Source organism: Myxine glutinosa, chromosome 4 (assembly GCF_964187855.1).
Source record: "Myxine glutinosa chromosome 4, kmMyxGlut1.1, whole genome shotgun sequence".
NCBI lineage: Eukaryota > Metazoa > Chordata > Myxini > Myxiniformes > Myxinidae > Myxine > Myxine glutinosa.
Window position 1 is genome coordinate 156,220,639 of NC_136264.1, and position 24,918 is coordinate 156,245,556.

At 45.4% G+C, this 24,918-nt stretch overlaps 1 protein-coding gene across 1 annotated transcript in view; it reads left to right on the top strand.

Moving 5' to 3' along the window:
- Positions 1–24,918, top strand: part of LOC137425438 (protein Dok-7-like) — a 106,555-nt gene that overhangs the window by 21,332 nt on the left and 60,305 nt on the right. Inside the window, exon 3 of the mRNA XM_068113875.2 lies at positions 4,891–5,124. Within this exon, the coding sequence (XP_067969976.2) occupies positions 4,891–5,124 (234 nt within the window). The remainder of the gene's footprint in view (positions 1–4,890; positions 5,125–24,918) is intronic.

The following is a 24,918-nucleotide window of genomic DNA, read 5'->3' on the forward strand; positions in this document are numbered from 1 at the left end:
GCCGAGGAGATCTTATCGGCTTCCCTGGCGAGGGCGCGGGGATCGGTGATCGACGTGCCAGCCAGGGCGAGGCGTACCGGGTGAGGCAGCTGGCGTAGGAACAGCTCGCGGAACAGAAAATCCGGAGAGTGCTCAATGAGCAACGAGAGCATATAGTCCATGCGCTCGGACGGGCGCGTGTCGCCGAGCTCGGGCAGGTCGAGCATGTGCCGTGCGCGTGCTGCCGGTGAGAGGGCGAAAGCGTCGAGGAGGAGCGTCTTCAGCACGTCATACTTGTCAGCAGCCGGTGGGTGCTCGAGGAGGCTCAGGGCGCGGGCCGCGGTGGCGGAACCGAGCACTGCCACGACGTGGTGGAAGCGGGTGTCGTCCGCGGTGATGCCTCGCAGGGCGAACTGGGAGTCCGCCTGGGCGAACCAAACAGCCGCGTGAGCCTCCCAGAAGGTAGGCAGTTTAAGAGTCACTGCCGTGTCCATGTCGGTAGGTCACCAGTGAAGGAACTGCGCTCCAACGCGAGTCGAAAGAATTGACGCGACCAAAGACGGAATTCATCTGAGTTGCTTTATTGAAACAAAACAGCTCAGGTATTCTCACAAGCCCGTTTATCGGGCAGCAATATATATACACATTTATGCTGCGGCGTTTGCCCGGGAAAACCGAGACCGGGCATGCCCGGGTGTCGAGGGCGAGTCCTGGAAAGGCGAGTCTGGACATGCCCGGGCGTCCTGGACGCGGCCTGGCAAGTCGAGGCTGGGCGTGCCCGAGCGCTCTGGGCGAGCCCTGGAAAGGCGAGAGCGGGCATGCCCGGACGCTCTGGGCGAGCCCTGGAAAGGCGAGTCTGGACATGCCCGGGCGTCCTGGACGCGGCCTGGCAAGTCGAAGCTGGGTGTGCCCGGGCGCTCTGGGCGAGCCATGGAAAGGCGAGAGCGGGCATGCCCGGGAAAGACGAGACCGGGCGTGCCCGGGAGGTTCGGGCGTGCCCGGGAACAGCGAGTCCGGGCATGCCCAGGAGAGGCGCTTCTGGGCCCGTCCGGACGAGCCCGGCGTGGTGATCGCGCCCTGGCCGCGTCCTGGCAGGTGCAAGGCGATTGTGTACATTCAGCGGGGACCGCTACATTGTTACGTTTGCACACATTGCAAGTTTGATACAGATAGCAGGAGCCATGGCTATTGTTCCTTACCAAAAACCAGCTCAGGTGATGTGATTTCTCATTAATGTTCAGACCAAGATGTTAGAAAATCAATTAATTACCTGCACTTACCAAAATCGAGGATGCCTTTTGGAACCTTTATAGATGCTGTGTACAGGTTAAGCATGATAAATACATCCCGACCGTTTTTGGCTTCACTTGTGAGATTTGATTGGATACTTTTTTTTCTTTTTTTTTTCTGTATACAAGATCGAGGCTCGTGAAAGAGCTAACAATAATCACACAAAAAGTCAAACCGACACACAAAACACAAAAAACAAGGGGAGCGGCAGACAGGATGGGGAGAGAGGGGGAAGGACACAAACACAACATTTGAGAACAGGGACATCGGGAGGGCTTGGGGGGAGGTGGGAGAAGTATAAAACATATGAACACTGCAAGGACTCTGGGGTGAATTAGTGGGGGTAGAAAAGATCAAGGTTTTGGATGGGGGAAGACAAGAGATGGTGGTGAACAACTGTTTTAAAGAAATGAAGGGAGGACTGGGATTGAAGGGAGTGGGGGAGTTTGTTCCAGAGGCAGGAGAAAAGGGGAATGAAAGAGTGAAGGTGAGCAGAGAGCCTAGATTTTGGCAGTTTAACCATAAGAGGGTTGCAGGCAGATCTTGTGTGACCTGAAGGAATATTGGGGGGACAGAGCACACAGAGAGCTGGGGGAGCAAGGCCGGAGAGGAGTCGGTAGAAGACAGAAAGACCACCAACCTGCCTGTGGTGAGTGAGTGAAAGGCCCTCGGAGTTAACTTCATCGCAGGAGATTCCAATGATTCTGAAAGCTTTGGCCTCAACAGCGTGAAGCCGAGCTAGGCGTGAGGCAGGAGCACCAGCCCAGAGGGGGGAACAGTATTCCATTGAGCTGCGGATGAAAGCCTTGTATGTGGTGAGGAGCTCAGGCGTGCCAAGGAAGGACTTCGCACGACGGAGGATGCCCAGTCGGCGACTGGCTTTGGAGGCCAGCTTGGAAATGTGGTTTTCCCAAGAAAGATCATGGCAGATAGTGAGACCCAAAAGCTTGAGCGACAGAACTTCTTGGAGAGGATTGTTGAGAAAGTATATGGGAGGGTTTTCCAGTCGGTCCTTTCGGAGAGACATTGTAAGAGTGTGAGATTTGTCAGGATTGAAAGACATGTTCCACTTGTTTGACCAGTCTGTGATTTTGTCCAGGTCTGCAGAGAGTGAGGAGGCTGCAGACTGCCGATCTGAGGGATGAGGAATGGAGCGGCAGATAGTGGAGTCATCAGCAAAGAGATAGAGAGGATTTTCCAGAGAGTCGGAGAGATCATTGATGAAGACAAGAAATCGCACAGGGCCCAGAACACTACCTTGGGGAACTCCAGCCAGAACAGGCAGGGGAGATGAGAGAAATCCATTCAGGGCCACACGTTGCCTATGACCAGAGAGGAAGTCCGCAAGCCATGAGTGGAGATTTCCATGGATACCATAGGAGGAGAGTTTGGTGAGCAGAGCTGGGTGCCAGACTGTATCGAAGGCACGTGATATGTCAAGTGAGACAGCTCTGATTTCCTGTTTGGCATTGAGGACCTCCATCCATTGTGGAGACAGCAGAAGCAACATGTCCAGAGTAGAATGACCTGGTCTGAATCCAAATTGATGATCATAGATCAAGCCATTGGAGAAGAGGAAGGATTTGATATCCGAAGCAATGATGGATTCCATGATCTTGCTGATAATTGGATGTAGGCTGATTGGTCTGATTGGTCAGACCAGATTGGTCTGACCTCGACAAAAAGGTGCAAAAAGCAGGTTTTTGCACCTTTTTGTGTAAAGCGGTAATGTTTGCTGATTTCCAAGATGCTGGCAGATGACCTTGAGCAAAAGAGAGGGTGAAAAGAACAGAGAGAGGGTGAGATAGAGCGGCAGAGCAGGATTTTAGGACCCGTGGGCTAACTTGCTGGCCTTTAAGCACTAAAAATCTAAGGTGTAACCAATTTACAATTTGCCAAGTAAGACCCTAAAATAGGTCTATAAAACTCTCCTCCAGTCTGTCTGTCTATCCGTTCAGGGTGGGGCTTTCCCCGTTCAAGGAGGGGCTGCACTTGCTCAGGGAATGGGCTTCATAATCATGTCTCCACCATTTTGTTGTCTTCGCATAGCTGTGAGGCCTCATGAGCCTCTTTTGTAAGGCTTGCGCTTTCTGACTCTCTCACAGCTTTATCTAAATTCTAATCCGATATCTGATTTAATTTTCCATTGTCGCTAAGATGGTTTAAGACTCGGTTGCAAAGAACGGGAAGAAAATTGGATGAAAGTTAGCATTTTTAGACCAAAATGCATTTGAAATAAAATGAAGGTCTGTGATATAAGGTCCATTCAGACTCCCTCACAGCTTTATCCTGATTGCAATTCACCATCTGATTTCATTTTTCGTAGTCGCTAAGATGGTTTAAGTCTCGGCTGCAGTGAGTTTTTAAAGAAGATACTCCAACTTTAGTTTTGTATGCAGCAGATGGGGCCGACATTTTTTTCCGCGCCATCCCTACATAGAGAGTACTAGCGTACTCTCTGATAGGCTTGTTTTTCCATCCGTCCATGTGTAACACTCCTTTCCACCAATTGGTTGGCCAGTTGGCATGACTCCACCCACAATTGTAACTTGAGAAAATCATATGGCCACCATTTCTGTGCTATGCAAAGCCAAATAAATCTTCAGAGCTGTCATATTCACAATCGCCATGCCCTCCCTATAAGTTTTCCCTTCAGTGTATAACGACCAAAGCGACTGTTAAAAGGATCGTGAAATATTGAAAGATTGCAGCGAAAAGGTGTCACGGGCCTTGTGAAAGCCATAGTAGTTGTCGGCCTCTGATGTCAGCCTATTGGCCAGTGTAATTGGAATCTAACTGAGGTATATATATAACCATGGTGTATTATATAGGCACATAGCTAGTGGGAATGTTTTTGCATCACACCCGGGCTATTTTTTTATTATTGTAGAGATTGAGGCAGCAGTCTGTTGCCTTACACACTATCTCACTAACTATGTGGGATTCTCTCGAACAAGGGCTTTTACCACGGAGGTTCTGTGGGTCCTTGCTATTATTTCCGACTATTTTCTCTTAAACGACTCGACAGGGTATGATACAGGGTATGATCCTCGACTCGCTCGACGACTGCTACAACCCATGACATAATTATAAAGATCTTTGTCTGAGGAGTTCTGGAAATCTCGCGAGATTGTGAAAGAAAACATCCATCATTATTTACTTTTAAGAATGTGTATATATTCATCAGGAAGAAGATAATTATCTTCTTAGGGTCATTTATTGGCACAGGCTGGTCATGATGACTTGAGAGTTGCAACATATCTCACTGTGAGTTGAACAGGCAACCATGATGGGCCATGACATGTAGGATTGTAGGAGCCATGTTCTTGCTCTTTCGATCGTAGTTTTAGTGTAGTGGGTCGGTTGATATTTTGGGGTTTGTGAGGTGTGGTGGGACGGGTTGATTGAGGACTTAGTCAGTTTTACATTGAACAGATGTTCCGCAGGTTCCTGCTAGGACATTTAAATGTCTCAGCTGTAGTGTCTGAGGGAGGTCTAAAGTTTTGTACTGTAATCAAATTACTGCAGGATTATGATTGCATTTTCAGCTGCATTGATGATGAGACCTGTTAAGATGTCTTCTTCACCTGTGTCCATCCCTGTGCATGCTCTGTGCCGCAGACTGCCTTACGCTGTTTGCGTACAAATCTTCCTCGGACGCAATGCGGGGCCGGGACCCAAGAAAGGTGCTGATGCTGCGTGAAGTGTGTGTGCTGCAGCGAGTGCCTCCATTTGATGGTGTGAACCATGTTCTTTTGATGCTCTGTTCCTCGCAACTCTTGCTGTTGCTTGGATTTGATCATTTGGACTCCATACTTGCTTGGGAAGCTCGTATTCGGCACATACTCGGGGAGGGTGAGTGCAGCTTGAAACGTAGTTTGTTGTACTCTAAAGTGGCAATGCAATATTTTGTGGTTACCTGAATTGTAGCCAAGGTGAAGATGCAAATATTTATTTTTGCAAATGACTCTAATTACCTCCGCCACCAAAGGTGGATAGAGGTTGTGTTTTCACCCCTGTCTGTCAGTTTGTTTGTCTGTGACAGGATATCTCAAAAAGTTGTGGATGGGTTAGGAGGAAATATGTTGGACAGGTTGGGTGTGTGACAAGAACGAAATGATTCGATTTTGGTGAAGATCTGAATATGGATCCGGATATGATCATTAAAAAAATTTTCTCAAGTGATTCTTCACCATTGAGTGAAAGGGCCAAAAACGATATCTAGCAGGATATTTCAAAAAGTTGTTGATGAGTTGCGACAAAACGAGGTAGATGAGTTTGTTAAGCAATAAGAACAAGTCATTAGATTTTGGTTCAGTTCTGGATCCCAATTTAGCCCCTCAGTGAGATACAAAACGTAAACTGTTCAGCCTGGCGGAGGTATGTTCTCTACCAACTGTCGTTCTAGTTTACACTCCATTAGCAAAATATTGTTACCAGTCGGGAAGTAGGAAGGGTTTTTAATTCTTCACCATTTATTTGATTTCTAAGAAGGTGTCATTAGGTATGACCAAAATTTTGGTATTGATTTTGGAAGATATCAAATGTAATTTTGCAGGAACCCTAATTCAGAGTAATCGTGAGTTTTAAGTGGTAGGTTATGGTCTGGTGATTGGTGCTGGGTTTGTGATATAAGGTCTATTGTAATAATTAAGCTGGGTTTGAAGACATTCCATGGCGGTTGGTTTTCCATCTGGACTCTGGGCTCCTTAATGGGTTTGGGTCTGCCAAGTAGTAGTGTGTATCAAAACCATTAGTGCAGCATTGTCCAGAATGCCATAATGAGACACCTTTCCAAGCTTCCTTTCAAGTTTTCTTTTGCTGTTCCTATACTTTTGCTAACATTAGTGTATGTGGGTCAGGTTTATTGTCCCCCGTCGCACCGCGGAGCGAAAGGGGGACTATGGTTTTACCCTCCGTCCGTGTGTGCGTCCGTGCGTCCGTGTGTGCTTCGGTCCGTCAGTGCGTGCGTGCGTGCGTACGTGCACTGCAATATCTTTATAAAAGTAAGCGAAGGACCGAATTCTAATTTGGTGTGTGGGTGCAACTAGGCATATGGAAGAACCTTATTGAAAATTAGGTCGCCACGTCAAAATCCAAGATGGCTGTCACCATATGTAAACCTTGTGAACGCGATATCTTGAAAAGTAAATGTCTGAACCTTGTAAGCAGAATATCTTGAAAAATAAACGAACTACTAACTTCTAATCTGGTGTGTGGGTGTATCTAGGCATAAGAAAGAAAGCTATGAAAAATTGGGTCGCCACGTCAAAATCCAAGATGGCCGCCACCATATATATGTCTGAACCTTGTGAGCGAAATATCTTGAAAAATAAACGAACTACTAACGTCTAATCTGGTGTGTGGGTGTATCTACGCATAAGGAAGAACGCTATTGAAAATTGGGTCGCCTCACGTCAAAATCCAAGATGGCCGCCTTGCGTCTTCCACTTTGTCAACTCACATCACTTCACCGACGGGGGACCTAGGCGTAACGCTTGTTTTAAGAACTAGTATAAAGCCCGTCAAAAATGAGGGTTGGAACAGTTTTTGAAGGTACAGCCACGTGAGCATGCCAAAGTCTGAAGTCTGGGCCTAGTGTCACGTGTGCTCATACCATTTGTATTGGTTAGACATCCTACAGACCTAAATGAACACTCGTTTTACTCTGCGCGCATTGCACATCATGTGCAGCAAATTTCACCTCCCTGTGACTTGTATTTATTGTGATTTAAAAAAATACGGTTTCTGTCCACCGACCTTGAGGCTCAGTTTGCAAGCCACCATCTACAATTCCAATGTAAGAGGCACAATTACTCTTCTTTTGGGTCTTTGGAGTTATTGGGATATTTTGTGTCCTTGGGGTCTTTTGTGTCCTCTGGGTAATTTGGGTCCCTGATGGGGGGTGGGGGGGAGGGGGTATTTTGGGGCTTCATTGTCTTCAGCATCTTTTGTCTTTTGGGTCGTTTAGGTCTTCTGGTTCATCGGTGTCTTTTGAGTCTTTTGGGTCCTCTAGGTCTTTTGAGTCATTCGAGTATTTTGGGTCCTCGATCTGGATCTTTGAGGTATTTAAGGGTCTTCGGTGTATTTTGTGTATTAGGGGTAATTTGGGGTCCACTGGGTCCTCAGGGACTTTAAGGGGGCTCTGGGTTCTTTCCAGTCTTTTGTATTGTTTGGGTCTTAGGGGTCTTTCATGTCTTTAACGGTCTACCGGGTATTTTGGGTCTTTTTGGTCTTCTGGGTCTTTTCAGTCTTCGGGTTTTTTGGGTCTTCTTGGTCTTTAAGGGTATTTTAGATATTTTGGGTCTTGGGGTATTTTGGAGTCTTTGGGGTCTTTTTGGTCTTCTAGGTCTTTTCGATCCTTTCAGTAACTGGGATACTTTGGGTCTTCAGGCTCTTTTCGGTCTTTAAGGTTCTTTGGGGCCTTTGCATCTTTGGGGTCTTTTCAATCTTCAGGGTCTTTTCGATATTTTCGGTCTTCAGGGTATTTTCAAGGTCTTTGGGGTATTTTGGGTCTTTGGAGTATTTTGGGTCTTTGTGGTCGTTTGGGTCTTTAACAGTCTTCAGAGTCATTTGGGTCATTTGGGTCCTTGGGGTCTTCAGGGTCCTTAAGGGTCTTTGGGGTATTTTGGGTATTTGGGTCTTCGGGGTATTTAAGGGTCTTTGGGGTATTTTGGGTCTTTGGGGTATTTTGGGTGTTTAACAGTCTTCAGGGTCTTTTTGGGTCTTTGGGGTATTTAAGGGTCTTTGGGGTATTTTGGGCCTTCGGGGTGTTTATGGGTCTTCGGGGTCTTTAGATTCTTAATGGTATTTTGGGTCTTTTGGATCTTTAATTATCTTGGGGCCTTTCAGGGTTTTGGGTCTTTGGAGTATTTTGGGTCTTTAACAGTCTTCAGTTTCTTTGGGGTCTTCAGTGTATTTTGGGTGTTTGGGGCCCATTGGGTCTTCAGGGTTTTTTGTGTTTTGGGTCTTTGGAGGGTATTTTGGGTCTTTGGAGTTCTTGGGGTCTTCTGGGTCCTTGGGTATTTTGGATCCTCTGGGTTATTTGGGTCCTCGGGATTGTTTGGGTCTTTTGGATCCTCGGAGTCTTTTGGGTCTTCCGGGTATTTTGGGTCTTTGGGGTAATTGGGTCTTCAGGGTCTTTTCGGTCTTTGGGATATTTTGGGTTTTTGTGGTCCATTTGGGTCTTCAGGGTGTTTTCAGTCTCTTGGGTCTTTGGGGTCCTCAGGGTATTTTGGCTCTTTTGGGTCTTCATGGTCTTTTGGGTCTTTAACAGTCTTCATGGTGTTTTGGGTCTTCGGGATATTTTGGGTCTTCAGGGTCTTTTCTGTATTTTGGGTCTTCAGGGTATTTTGCATCTTCAGAGTCCTTAGGGGTCTTCTGAGTCCCTCAGGTCTTTTGGGTCCTCTGTCATTTGGGTCCTTGGGGTTGTGTGGGTCTTTTGGATCCTCGGGGTCTTTGGGGTATTTTGGGTCTTCTGGGTTCTTGGGGTCTTTTGGGTCTTTTAACCGGTTGACACACAGTCGTGTTCGAAGATTGACCCTTAAACCTCCCCCACTCAAATCCCTACTAAAGCACTACTCAAAGCCTTTAAAACCTATCCTTATGAAGACACACACACACACACACACACACACACACACACACACACACACACACACACACACACACACACACACACACTTAATTAATTGTACAGTATCATTGCAAATCTCAAACATAGTTTCTCTACCTAAAGTTAGAACCTTAACCTGTAAGCTATTGACTAGTTTCCCGACTGCATGGATCATCAGCTGGGCACCGTTCTACCTCGAGGTTTCGATCCTTTCAGCCCAGGATAACACACACACACACACACACACACACACACACACACACACACACACACACACACACACACACACACACACACACACACACACACACACACACACACACACACACACACACACACACACACTGGTTAGAAGAACAAATAACATTTTTACATTGCTTGTACGAGTTGTATTCCTCCCCATGCATTTTCCCCTTAAAATATTTCAATGAAGTAGAATGGAAGACAATAAGTGTTATAACGTGCATTTTAATATTTACGGCGTAGCCCATCGGGCAATGCCCTCTGGAACAGCGTTGGTCTGTCCGTGCGCTGTATATATGTCTGCCCCTCACAAACGTCTACCAATCAGAGCTGAGGATCTGGTCACATGACAGGGGGACAGCAGATCCTCCACTCAGCAGGTCCATGCCCACCTACGCCATTGTTAGACTAGCTATCGGTCTTGTTTTACAATTTCTCAAAACAGAATTGAAGCGTCTCACAAGCTTCACCTGCGACCCCCGTGCCCGGACTTTTTGTAACCCCCAACGCATCTTCTTCTTCTTCTTTAACTGTCAAATCAAAATGATTCCCACGTTCTTGTGGAGTTGGCCATGAGGAGGTTTTTGGGCCACGTCTTTCAAGAACAGTCTGGCCAGGCCTGACACTTGACTAAGTAGTTAGGGCAGGAATTTGAAATTTGACCATGGTGCCGGCCATAGCTTGCCTACTCTCCATGAAGAACACCAGAGGATCTCTAATGTCCAACTAATGCTAGCAGACGGGCCGCCCAGTTTAATGTACATCCGAGGGACGGCACACACATTGATGAATCACACTTCCTGTGAAACACCAGGATTACAGTTTATAGCTGGGTTGGGATTAAAACTCAGGCTACATAGGTTCGAGGCGAGTGTGCGAACCTCTACTAGGCCATCCTGCCAGCAACTCCCTGGCACCTAAACATTATAGGTGGTTTCACTTAAATTGCCAATTTCAAAATAGTTTATTGAGTTTAATTAAATGACCTTTTTTCATATTATCTCGTGGAGAATTATTTACTTATTTTCCACTTTTTTTTTTACACCCAATGTCTGTCTCCAAGCAAAGTTTTTATTTCTGTTCAGGAATTACAGAAATCGTAAACGTTCCGCCACTTGATCCCCCACCGTGTTGCGTGACTTGTCTCACTTGGCTCAGTTCTCCGAATTTCCACATCACAACTCAGACTCTTGGATTGTGATGACATCGTGGTCATCGTGGTCCTGACATCGTGGCCTGACTTTTGTACCAGTAGGGATTAGGATTCTCCGTCGATATTTAATTAAATCTCTTGATCTTAACTTAAAAACCGAACAGTTTAAAGTTTAGATCAATCCGCCATCGTTTTTTTGTATACAAGATCGAGACACGTGAAAGAGCGAACATTAATCACACAAAAAAACAAACAGACACATAAAACATATAATAAGGGGAGCGGTAGACAAGATGGGGAGAGAGGGGAAGCACACAAACACAACATTTGAGAGCAGGGACATCGGGAGATCTGTGGGAGGGAGAGGGCTTGGGGGGAGGAGGCGTGAGAAGGGGGGTGGAGGGGTGGGAGAAGTATAAAACACAAGCACACTGCAATGACTTCCAGGAAAGAAGTTGGTATTTCAAAAAAGTGGATCTGGGGTGAATTAGCGGGGGTAGAAGAGATCAATGTTTTGGATTGGGGAAGATAAGAGATGGTGGTGAACAGCTGTTTTTAAAACCTGGAGGGAGGAGTGGGATTGAAGAGAACGACGGAGTTTGTTCCAGAGACGGGAGAAAAGAGGAATGAAAGAGTGAAGGTGACAGAGAGTCTTGATTTTGGCAGTTTGACCATAAGAGGGTTGCTGGCAGGTCGTGTGCGACCTGTAGGAATATTTGGGGGACAGAGCACAGGGGGAGCAAGGCCGGAGAGGAGTCTGTAGAAGACAGAAAGACCACCAACCTGCCTGCGGTGAGTGAGTGAAAGGCGCTCGGAGTTAGCTTCATCGCGGGAGATTCCAATGATTCTGAAAGCTTTGGTTTCAACAGCGTGAAGCCGAGCTAGGTGAGAGGCAGGAGCACCGGCCCATAGGGGAGAACAGTATTCCATTGAGCTGCGGATGAAAGCCTTGTATCTGGTGAGGCGCTCAGGTGTGCCAAGGAAGGACTTCACACGACGGAGGATGCCCAGTCGACGACTGGCTTTGGAGGCCAGCTTGGAAATGTGGTTCTCTCAGGAAAGATCATGGCAGATAGTGAGACCCAAAAGCTTGAGTGACAGAACTTCTTGGAGAGGATTGTTGAGAAAGTCGATGGGAGGGTTGTCCAGTCGGTCTTTTTGGAGAGACATAGTAAGTTCGGCATAAGATGTGCAGCTTGTGGCCAAGTTTCATCAAAATCATCTGTGTAGTTTCCGAGAATAGAGCAAATGCCTATTTTGGGTGGTCAAAATCCACATAGACCCCCACAATGAAAAAAGGAATTTGTACATTCTCTCATTCTCTTTCAACATGGAAAGAATAAAGGTGTTTCCCCGACCCCTGTCCTTAGTATGTCTACAACAGGTGAGTCCCCGGCTTTGGGGGAACCCCATCCCCCCTCCCTCCAAGGTATTGGTGCTGGTGAGTCATCGCTCTCAACTCTGCTCCGGCCAATCGGAGCCAGACATGGTGGTGACTGAGTCAACCAATGGGTGTTCAGATTACCAATTACGTCATGACTGATGAACCAATCAATCGGTGTCATGCTTACATAGACATGCTTATATATGCACGATCTCTCACCTGTCCGTTCTTTTGCTGCGAATTACCTTGAGTTCAGCACGAAAAGCTTCGGTTATTCTTATTATGCCGTGTTTGTTTTCTTGTATTTCAAAGTATATTAGAGACAAATACAGTATTATAAAAGACATTTCGAAGTACTACATGTAAAAACACATTATTTATATAACTCATCACAGAAACAAGCAACCTATTACAAAAATAACAAGAAAAAGCAATCAGAGATTGCAAACCCTCACCAGGATGTATTTTCAGTGGTTTTTTTAAGGCTTTTGTGTTAAAACAAATATGGCAGCCGAACCACGTGACCGATGACGTCATCATTTTTTTTTTCTCCACCAGTTTAGGCCGACATGGCGTTCAAGAAATTTCATCTTGATCGGATGAAGTTTTGTACTTGTCGAATTATGACATCATAATGGAGGCACCTATGACATCATCATTAACATATTTCATTCCCCATGGAGAGTTATTTACAATGAGCCATGTCTCAATTTTTTCTATTCAGCACTTTCGGAGATATAGAGGTGCAATTTTTTCCCGTTTTTCCAAGATGGCGGCCGAACCACGTGACCGATGACGTCATCAATTGGGCACAGTCTATTCCAGGGCAAGACAAATATGTGTGTAAAGTTTGGCGATTCTATGTGCAACGATTTAGACGTAGTACTGTGAACAAACGGACAGACAGACATACAGACAAACAGACAAACCAACCGATCAACATACTTGCCGGGATATTTTCCGGCAAGTAACCAACAGACAAAAAAACGGACTCAAATGCAATACCCTATCCTCTGGCGAGGGTAAATATACCAACTGACAAAAAATACCCCGAACCCTAAGTAATAGCATACTTTTTTTCGGCCAACCCTGTAGTAGCGTGTCAGAATGAACACGCAAGGCAAGACTATGCACTCCATTTGTTTTCTAATCTATTTAGTGTTTTAATCTACCAACTGGCGGCCGAATCTGGTGATTGTCCACTCGATCTCAGACAACAGCTTGATACCCGGAGTGTGGCTGAAGCGAAGACGGAAGCCAACCCGACGACGATTGCATCACTATCTACAAAATCCCTCCCACCCGTTGGCAAAGCCCAGAGGCGGAGCCTCTAGTATTACAGGCTTTGGCCCTTTTGGCCGTCCAAATAATCTTTTAGATCGTAGCCACGCCCTGTAACCATGGCGCAGCAGTTAATGATTAGTAAAACTGGAATGTTGAACTTTGGACCTTGCCGCGCATGGGTGTTTACCTTGAATAATCCTCAATTTGAAGGAAAAGTTCTTGAGTGTCAATTTAAAGCTTTCTTCTACTTCCAACTGGACCAACTTCTATCGACCCATCCCAACTCTCTCCTCCTCATATGTGGTGATTTCAATTGTCACCATGCCAGTTGGCTGGGTGTGGGTACCTCTCTCACCAGCCATGGCTCTTCAGCAAAGGACTTCTGCGACTCACTGGGACTGACACAATCTGTCAATTTCCCGACCCGGATCTCAGTCAACGGAGCATCTTCTCTTCTGGATTTGGTTATGACAAACTTCCCTGAAAATGTCTGCTGCTCTTCTTCTGCTCCAATCGGCTCATCTGATCATGTGCTTGTCAAAGTGGACATCTCTCTGACCATTCTCAGAGAGCCTCCTCAGCGTCGACGAGTCTGGCATTTCACTCAGGCCAACTGGCACGGGCTTCAAGCAGCCATCAATCATCTGGACTGGTCTCCCATCTCTACCGCCTCTGACATCAACTCATCCTGGGAATTCTTTCAAAGTAAATTGCTCTCTCTCATGCACAGATTTATCCATCTCGTCTTCAGTTGTCATACCCTTCCTCCCATCCATGGTACACGGAATCTTGTGGTGAGGCTGTTGCCCTGAAACAACTTGCTTTCGTCTCCTGGAAAGCAAATCCAACGGAAGGAAATCTCATTTCCTTTCACAAAGCCCGAAACAAGTGTGTGTCCACCCTCAGGAGAGCCAGGAAACAATATCTCACCATTCTCAAGACCGAACTCTCTTATCTGTCTCCCTCTTCCAAATCCTGGTGGCGTCTGGTCAAATCTGTTTCTGGTGTTTGTTCCCCCTCCATCCCCTCCCTCACCTCAAACGGCTTAACGGCTGACTCCGCACGTGAAAAAGCTGAATGCCTCAACTCTGTGTTTGCCTCTAAATCTTGTGTCCCAAACCCATCCCTCTCTGTACCCACCGTACCCAGTCGTACCCAGCTGCTCCTGGACTCTGTGTCCTTTCCTCCTGACAAGGTGGAAAAGTTTCTGTCAACCCTCGACTCTGATTCTGTAACTGGTCCTGACGGCATCAGCCCACGGGTCCTAAAATCCTGTTCTTCCACTCTTTCACTCCCTCTTTCTGTTCTCTTCACCCTCACTTTTGCTCAAGGTCATCTGCCATCTGCTTGGAAATCAGCCAACATCACCGCTTTGCACAAAAAAGGTGCAAAAACAGATCCCAGCAACTACAGACCAATCAGCCTTCTCCCAATTATCAGCAAAGTCATGGAATCCATCATTGCTTCAGATATGAAATCTTTCCTCTTCTCCAATGGCTTGATCTCTGATCATCAATTTGGTTTCAGACCTGGTCACTCTACTCTGGACATGCTGCTTCTGCTTTCTCAACAATGGATGGAGGTCCTCAACGCCAAACAGGAAATTAGAGCTGTCTCCCTTGACATTTCACGTGCCTTCGATACGGTCTGGCACCCTGCTCTGCTCACCAAACTCTCCTCCTTTGGTATCCATGGAAATCTCCACGCATGGCTGGTGGACTTCCTCTCTGGTCGTAGTCAACGTGTGGCCCTGAATGGGTTTCTCTCATCTCCTCTTCCTGTTCAGGCTGGAGTTCCCCAAGGTAGTGTTCTGGGCCCTGTGCTTTTTCTGGTCTTCATCAATGATCTCTCTGACTCTCTTGAAAATCCTCTCTATCTCTTTGCTGACGACTCTACTCTCTGTCGCTCCATAGCTCATCCCTCAGATCGGCAGTCTGCAGCCTCCTCACTCTCTGCAGACCTGGACAAAATCACAGACTGGGCAAACAAATGGAACATGTCTTTCAATCCTGATAAATCTCACACTCTTACGATGCCTCTCCGAAAAGACCGACTGGAAAACCCTCCCATCCACTTTCTGAATAATCCTCTCCAAGAAGTTTTGTCACTCAAGCTTTTGGGTCTCACTATTTGCCATGATCTTTCCTGGGAAAACCACATTTCAAATCTGGCCTCCAAAGCCAGTCACCGACTGGGCATCCTCCGTCGTGCGAAGTCCTTCCTTGGCACAGCTGAGCTCCTCACCACATACAAGGCTTTCATCCGCAGCTCTATGAAATACTGCTCTCCCCTCTGGTCTGGTGCTCCTGCCTCACACCTAGCCCGTCTTCACGCTGTTGAAACCAAAGCATTCAGAATCATTGGAATCTCCCTCGATGAAGCTAACTCCAAGGGCCTTTCACTCACTCACCGCAGGCAGGTTGGTGGTCTTTCCGTCTTCTACCGACTCCTCTCTGGCCTTGCCCCCCCCAGCCCTCTCTGGGCTCTGTCCCCCAAATATTCCTACAGGTCGCACAATATCTGCCTGCAACCCTCTTATGGTTAAACTGCCAAAATCAAGACTTTCTGCTCACCTTCACTCCTTCATTCCTCTTTTCTCCCGCCTCTGGAACAAACTCCCTCACTCTCTTCAATCCCACTCCACCCTCCAGGTCTTTAAAACAGCTGTTCACCACCATCTCTTATCCTCCCCCATCCAAAACCTTGATCTTTTCTACCCCCGCTAATTTCGGTCCCCTTGTGTTTTATACCTCTCCCCCCCCCCCCCTCCCCTTCCCACGCCTCCTGCCCCCAAGCCCTCTCCCTCCCACACTTCTCCCTGCTCTCAAATGTTGTGGTTGTGTGCTTCCCCTTCTCTCCCCATCTTGTCTTCCGCTCCCTCTTTTTGTATATTTTGTTTGTCTGGTTGATTTGTTTGTGAAATAAATGTTAGCTCTTTCACGAGCCTCGATTCAGTATACAAAAAAAAACAAAAAAACTGTAGCACCCTGTGCTAGCATACGCCTTACTAGTTGTTTTTATCTATTGATAAGTTCAGTGCTGTACGTGATTGCTCTCATGGTCATAATCATTACCTCCACCACCGTGGTGGGCAGAGTTTGTGCTTTCACCCCTGTCTCTCTGTCTGTGAAGAGGATATCTCAAAAAGTTGTGAAAGAATTCAGACAAACTTTGGTGGACAGGTTGGGTGTGTGATAAGGACGAAACATTTTGATTTTGGTGAAGATCTGGTTCCAGATATTTATCAATATAATTTTTTAAGTTATTCTTCACCATTGAGTGATAGGGCTAAAACGATATACAGTCACGTGAAAAAGTAAGTACACCCGATGTAAAGTTTTGACTTTTTCAACATATTTCAACATACAGCTATTTGATCTTCATTTCAACAATATTGACAGATAAAGGTGATATAATATAACAAATATCATGAAACATTTACATTGTGTAGTCCATTGTATAATTTAAATAAACATAAATGCAAATTTCGCATGTGGAAAAAGTAAGTACACCCCTACATTTATCACTACTTCAAATGCCTAGGATTAGAATCAGGTGCACCACCTCAGGTGCAAATGATTAGAACATTGTTAGAGAGGATCTTGGAGGAACCTGTCTTATTTAAACCTCAGACATTTCGTTTGGTTTGCTCTTTGTTGTTGAAGTGTGTGACGTCCCCATGCCTAGATCAAAAGAGCTCTCTGAGGCCTTCAGAAAGAAGGTTATAGATGCCTACGAGTCTGGAAAGGGATTTAAAAAGATCTCCAAACAATTTGAAATCAATCATTCGACTGTCCGGAAGATCATCTACAAGTGGAGAAGATTCCAAACAATTGTCAACTTGTTCAGGCCAGGCCGCCCCAGCAAGTTCAGCTCGAGAGCAGACCGCAAGATGCCGAAAGAAGTCACTAATAACCCCAGAATGTCATCACGGGACCTACAGGTAGCTCTTGCCACTGTTGATGTCAAAGTGCACGAGTCTACCATTAGAAAGAGGCTGCAAAAATTTGATCTACATGGGAGGTGTGACAGGAGGAAACCTTTGCTGTCCAGAAAGAACATCAGGGCAAGACTAAAGTTTGCCAATGAGCACCTAGGCAAAGACCAGCACTTCTGGAACAATGTGCTCTGGACAGATGAGTCAAAGGTAGAGCTATTTGGCCACAGTACCAGAAGACATGTTTGGCGAAAACCAAAGACAGCATTTGACCACAAGAACCTGATACCAACCAGCCTGGTGTTGGCTTAGCGGTTAGGGTGCCGGCTTAGGATCCTAGGATCCTGGGTTCGAATCCCGGTCGATCGCTGAATTAACGCCAGGGGGGTTGACTCAGCCTGTCATCCTTCCGAGGTCGGCAAATTGAGTACCAGCTTGCTGGGATGAATGATACCGGTGTGTACCCCGGTTTAGAATAGGTACACCGTTTCCCTGCGCATCGTAAGAGGCGACTGAGGGTTGGCGTCAGGAAGGGCATCCGGTCATAAAAACATTGCCTCAAACAGGGAACCATGATTGTCATGGGGCCTGCAAGGCTAACCCCCGCTCGAGCGGGGAAAATGGCCTTAAAACGATCATTCATTCATTCATTCATTCAACCTGATACCAACTGTAAAGCATGGTGGTGGAAATATTATGGTTTGGGGGCAGCTTTTCTGCATCAGGGCCTGGGCAGCTCACCATCATAGAATCCACTATGAATTCTTCATTGTTCCAGAGGGTGCTTGAGGATAATGTGAGGCCATCTGTCGGAGAGTTGAAGCTCAAACAAGATGAACCTTGCAACAAGACAATGACCCTATACATACCAGTAAATCCACCAAGCAATGGCTGAAAAGAAAGAAATGGAGGGTTCTGGAATGGCCGAGTCAAAGCCTGGATCTAAATCCCATCGAGATGTTGTGGGGGGATTTGAAACGAGCTGTGCATGCAAGAAACCCCTCAAACATCGCATAGCATCGTACAGCCCCTTGTTCTGTGTGGAGGAGTGGGCATAAATTTCTCCCAGTCGATGTCAGAGACTGGTGGACAGTTATAAGAAATGCGTACTTGAGGTTGTTTCTGCCAGAGGGGGCAATACCACCTATTAGAGCCAGAGCAAGGGTGTACTTACTTTTTCCACATGCGATATTTGCATTTATGTTTATTTAAATTATACAATGGACTACAAAATGTAAATGTTTCATGATATTTGTTATATTATACCACCTTTATCTGTCAATATTGTTGAAATGAAGATCAAATAGCTGTATGTTGAAATATGTTGAAAAAGTCGAAACTTTACATGGGGTGTACTTACTTTTTCACGTGACTGTATAACGCAATATTTCAAAAACTTATACATTGATTCCGTTGAAACTTGGTAGACATGTTGGGTGTGTAACGAGGACGAATAAATTCGATATTGTTGAAAATCCAAATCCTGATACGAGAATTAAAAGAAAAAAGTGATTCTTCACCAATGAGAGTTGTGACCAAAAACTATAATGATACTGCAAAAGGTTGTGGACGAGTTGTAACAAAATTAGGTGGATGAGTTGGTGTAGGTGACAACAAGTTATTGCATTTTTGGTTCTGGTCTGGATCCAGATCCAGATTATCAAGGGAATACAAAATGTAAACTGGTCAGCCTGGCGGAGGTATGCACTCTACTGAGGTATCTAGCTAGCTACCTTCTGCATGTGCTTTATCTATCGGTCTGTGTAATGTGGTTATGACCTTGTCATGTGGAATGTTTGTGTACAATGTAGCAAAAGCACAAGTTGATAAACATTTAGCCTTACCCTTGTTATGAATGTTGTGGATACACTGTTTTCAGCTTTGGAATTATCATTGATCTAGAATTTCTTGATTGTATAATTTTTTTATTTATAATTTATACTTTATTTTTTCTTGATAGTAGAATGAACGTCACCTTTTCATTGTGGTTCTTAAAGCATTTATCAATTAGTTAAAAGTATTTATAAATTAGTTTCATCACCTCCGTAATACCACCTGACAATGGTTTCAAACTGCATTCTCTGCTTGCGATGATGAACTTCATCTTATAAGGGTTTTTGTGCATTTTTGGGATCCAGTAAATGAATAGCAATTATGGTGTTTATCTGGAACGAACCTTCTTCTCGCTTTTCAGTGATTGGTGGGTTTTGTATCACGTCTATTTTATTATCTTCACATAATTTGTCGGTCTTTGAAAGTCCAGTCTGCAAGCCCAATTCTTCCAACAGTATTTGAATATGGAATGTTTTGCATAAAAATGCAATATTATTATTTGCTTTGTCAATTGGAACAACAAAATATTGGGCCGAATTTGCAAAAGGTGTTTAAGAGTTAGACGTGTGTAGAATCTCTAATATGCAATGATCACCCGTTCAAAGTTAATCGCCAATCACCGAAGAGTGATTATCTAATATGTGATCAAAACCTAATCACAAGCATTTAAATAACAAAGAAACTTTAACATGTCAGTGAGGGCATGTTTAAGAGTGTGTCGAAGGCCTTGAAGCTCATTAGGCAAAAATGGTATAGTTCGATCTGCAGTTGTACTCTCTAATGTACACTCTGGCAGTTTAAGTTAACTTTAGAATAAGTATTGGTTATGCTATTTTGGTTTATGTACTGTTGTAAGGATTGCCTGTAACTGAAGTGATTACAGTTCCAACTAGACCTGCACTCGGTGGAGCGCATACCTCGGCCAGGCTGAACAGTTTGTTTTGTATCCCAATGAAAGGCCAGATATGGAATCGGACCTGAACCAAAAATCAAATCGGCTTGTTCTTGTCACCAAACCAACTCATTCACCTACTTTTGCCATAAATCATCCCTAACTTTTTTATATCTATATATATAAAAGCGAAATGTCCATTTGTTTGTTTCTTTGTGAACCTACTCCTCTGAGCTCCCAAGGTTAATTGGCACGAAACTTTATAGGATAACATAGATTACCACCCTGCACCTAAATAGGGGTTTAAAAAAAAGTTATTTTCTCACAATTCATAAATTAAAACCATCCGAGCCGCCGCCTGTCGCCATGAGATCCGAGGGTCGATCCACCGGACAAGAACAAATCTTTAGAAAAAGCCCAATTTTTTTAGGGGATTTCAACACGGATATCGATAAAATTAGTTTGATGCTGAGCTTCGATCATCAAATATGTTATATGTGAGAAACAACTCTCAATACACACGTTACCATGATCGGTAAGTTCGGCAAAGAAGGAGTCACGTGATCTCTCAAATGCGCTAATTATTCAAAAACTGAAAATAGTACAAACACAACCTATACATCATTTTAACGGTAATTTTACTGCTCATCTCTCTCAAGTGTGAAAAATAGTTTGTAGAAAAAGGACCCACGTGACGCCAACTACAAACCACCACTTGACAACGGGTGAAGAACCTCCAACGATTACCTCATCGTCACAACAAGGTGAGTTTTTTTTGCCCTTTGGTTGTGATCGGATCGTTTGGCTCTTTGGTATCAATGTGATATTTCAGTTTTTTATTTTTTATTAATTTGCAAAACTTTCTAAAATCCGGTTTTCTCTTTGTCATTATGGGGTATTGAGTGTAGATTGATGAGGGAAAAAATGAATTTAAACGATTTCAGCACAAGGCTGCAACATAACAAAATGTGAAAAAGTGAAAGGGTCTGAATACTTTCTGAATGCACTGTATATATATATATATATATATATATATATATATATATATATATATATATATATATATATATATATATATATATATATATATATAGTGCTATGGTTTTGAGATTTGCACATATTGATCATTAAAGGTTAAAGGGTTGCCCCCATAGTTAGTCCACGAGCAACACGTAGGCCCACTTGTAGTATTAGTTATGTCATAGTATGTGTAAGTATAGGCCATTTCCCCTATTGATACCTGCGTTGTGTAAAGACATGAGTTTAGGTCCCGGTAATTTTGCGTTCACCCTCCAATTCCACCTCGATGGGCATAATTGATCCCACGCCCCATTTGGCTGACCCGCTCAGTTGTTACGCTTTGGCTGCCCGCAGCATTTGCTGCCCTTTGCTCGCTCACTAGTCGAGTAACACGAGGTAGGCCTGAGAAGGAGGAGCGTGGGGGCGGCATCAAGGCAGAGCGTCAGAGGCGATGACGGTAAGAGCCACCAGCCAATCAGGGCTCTGACGGCATGGCATGAGAGGGCGTGGAGAGGCACGTCTGGTGAGTTCTAGAAGGTTCGCGGGGCGTGCCTATATAAGTCACTGCACAAAGCCCTTAAACAGGACTTGTTGGGAGAGCACTTACATCGGAGGACTTGAGGGGGCGAGCGCATTGTGAGCACTTGGGAGAATTTACGAGCCAGACTTTGAAGGAGAACTTGACTCGCATTACTCGCTTTGAGGCATTGAACTGTAACTCGTCATTGTATAACGTACGTGCCAGAGGAGAGGAAGAAGAGGCATTGAGTACACGGCTGCAGCCAGACGCGCCGGTGGCGAATAGCGCCTACTTCAGCCATGCGAGTAAACGCAGTCATATCCACCAGTGATTAACCGCCAGAGCCCACACCCTACCGTTCGCCCCGTGATAACCCTGTGCATACAAACGACACGCGGAGAGCTCCTGCCTTCTCTTCTTACCATCTGCACGGAACGAGCCGGAGACCGGAGGGAGCTGCACGGGAGCCATCCCTGGACGCGGACCATCATCCTGCAGCTGCAAGCCCCGTGTGAGTATGTATGTGTGAGATGGGCCCGTTTGTCCTGGGTATTAAGTTAAGACTGTATAAGGCTGCACTGTGTCCCCTTTTTCTGAACCATTGTATAGTGTAAATAAATCTGTTCTTCCTTTTTCCAATTTGATCGCCTCTGTGATTTCGTCATTGACTAAGCGTGGCACGAATAAGATCGCTAGAACCGGGGTCACCATCTAAATGGCACGGATCGCGTGTACGCACCGCTCGGCGTCTCAACATGTGTGGTTCATCCGGGACTTATTTCCTCGTTTCAGGGCAGCGCGAGTAATTAGGTAATAGCGAACTTTGGTCCTAATACCCTATTTCGCGCTGTCCGGGAAGGACATCATAGGTCCCGGGTCCCGCCAGGCCAGTCAAAGACAAGGGGACTAATCCCCCCTTGGTAAGGGGAGAAGGCCGGCGGCAGTTCCGCAACAATATATATATATATATATATATATATATATATATATATATATATATATATATATATATATATTGTTACGGATTCATCACTTCCGTTGTTGTGGTTTTCATCCACTTGAAACATTTCTGGTTCCATGTATTATTATTATCATGGTTTGAGGGAAATGACGGTTATTGTTGTCAAAAGGTAAAAAGGTTAAGGTTTTAAATGAAACAGTAACCGGAGGATGACGAAGTGGAAGGAGAGAAAGAGGGCCAGAGTGAAAGAGCTGGTTGCTTCATGGTTTGCAATGAACGTTGTCGAGCAAGAGTCACGTACTTTGGATTTCCTGGGGAAAAAGGATTCCTGCGATAGTGGTTATCGCTGTGACTGATCATCCTGCGTGTCAGGTTTGGCGTTAGATTCCAAAGAATCATCGCCGGGTCGTTGCGACTCGAGAATGAGCCGTCGGCCATTTTGACTCGTGTGCTTCACGCGTCGAGCAAACTTTCCTTGCTTCGTCAACCGTTTCCACCGCTTTCAGACGTATCTGTGGTGTGTGTGTGCTTTTTGACGATTACTTTGCGGCTCGCCGATTGTGAACAGTGAAAGTTCATACCTGGAGGGCGCCTTTGGATTTCACAGTCGCCGTGAGTGCGCCTTTGTGCCGCTTTAACCACGTGACCCTTTTCTCCGCTTTGGCCGCGTGCGCCTTCGTGCCGTTTTGGGCGGCGTGACTGTGCCTGTCATCTGAACGAGAATCTGGTTTCGATTCGACATCGTTCCGATGATCACTGGAGGGGATCGGCTCTGAGCTCAAAGACGGGAATATAGAGACATTGGGGAATGTTCTTTTTCCACTCACTTGGAGCACCGTGAGTTACCTTATGCATGCTAGCTGATGGTACCATCATAGGAGATATATTGATTGTACTCTTGATTCCTATTATTGTTGTACTGTTATTCTTGTGTGATTTTTAATACAATATTTGTTTGTATTATTGGTGTTTGTATTATTTGCAATTGGTGTGGTTTCACCATTGATTTTTGACACAGGATAACATATTTTTCTGCCGTGACTCCTTTCGGGGCTAAAGGTTCACCGTGACCAGGGGGTCGGGGAGGAGCACGTAACAATATATATATATATATATGTATATATATATATATATATATATATATATATATATATATATATATATATATATATATATATATATATATATATATTATATATATATATATATATATATATATTGTTACGGACCTCGGATAAGGTGTTGATTTGCCGAGCGGATGGCGGCCGCGGCCCGAACTATTAACAATTACTAAGACCCGATTCCTTAAACGTGGGCCGAATCGTGCCACAGGTTTTCAATGGGGAAAAGACAAAGGCGACACGGATGTGAAGAAGAGGAAGACAGAAGTAGGAAATACGAATATAATTTATTACTATTTACAACCAAAAGAAACCAAGGAGAAGGAAGGATAATAAAATAAAGCAGACAGAGGGACGGACCAGAAGGACACAGTGAAAATTCTAGCTTACCTATGCAGTCTTACTTAATACCCTGGACAGAACAAACAAAAGACGGACTCACACTAATGGGGAATTTGCAGGCAGGGATGATTGGAAGGAGGAATAGCTTGACGGGAGAGGAAGGTTCAGCGGGGATCGGTCGGGCTGGAAGCGGACAGCCGCCGTCAATACTCGAGCTGGGATCGCCAAACCGCCGCGGTTCCAAACTGCATGGCAAAGCTCCTCCGGTGCACCGTGCGCTCTCCAAAGCTGCTCCTTAGAACTCTTTCTTGGCACCTCTGCGCAACTCTCTCTTGGCGCTTCTCACTTGGCACTTCGCACTTGGCACTTCGCACTTGTTCTTTCGCACTTGGCACTGCACACTTGGCACTTGTTCTACTTGGCACTTCGCACTTGGCACTTCACACTTCTGCCGTATCTCTGACTCCACTTTTCCAAGGCTTCTGCGCACGCTTTTTATAACGCCGCGGGCGATCCAGCCGCCGGCCTCTAGAACACGCCCATCGGTGAGCTCGCCTCGGCCCTGATTGGTCGGCACGGGCTCTCTGGCTCCGCCCTTGATGACGAGGGGCGGCCAACGCCCTGGATTCGGCGGCTCCTCCCCCTTCTTCTCCAAGCCCACCTCATGGCTAATGGAGTCGCGGTGAAAACCGCCCAATAGCTGCGGCGAATGCAGTTGGCAATCGAGGCTTTGTTATTGACAATGAAAGGGGATCTATCTATTGGAATTCGGTGCAATGGAGGGTCAATTAATGGAAGACACAGCCTTAACCTACATAGAATAAGGAAATAAACTACCAACAAGGAGGAAATCTAAGATTGGCTAACGTGATTGTTTATGACCTAATTACGGGACGCACTTTGACCTTTATACACAACTGGAGGAAGGAGGGCGATATTTTTACAACAATTTACACAACAAGAAAAAAACACAATTCTCATATCCACAACACTGCACCCTCCTCCTCTTAGACACGTCCCGGGCCTATTACCTTTACGTTTAGTGTGGCATGTAGGTGTAGTTCCCTCTACATTTAACCTGACCCTGAGTGTGACAGTTTTAAAACATAAATAAATATGTCCCGCTGCTCCATTGCACCCTGCCTAACAGATTCACGCCCACAACTAACCGAATTGCGGAATGGTCTTCAAACTAAAACACTTACGGTGGCGACGCATTATTTACAACGATGCTATTTTATTTACAAAACGCAACCCAGGACCTGTGATTGTTCTTTTGGGGGGGAGACAGCCTGCTCTGCATCGACGCACCACGAAGCACCCAACAACGCACCAATACACCAT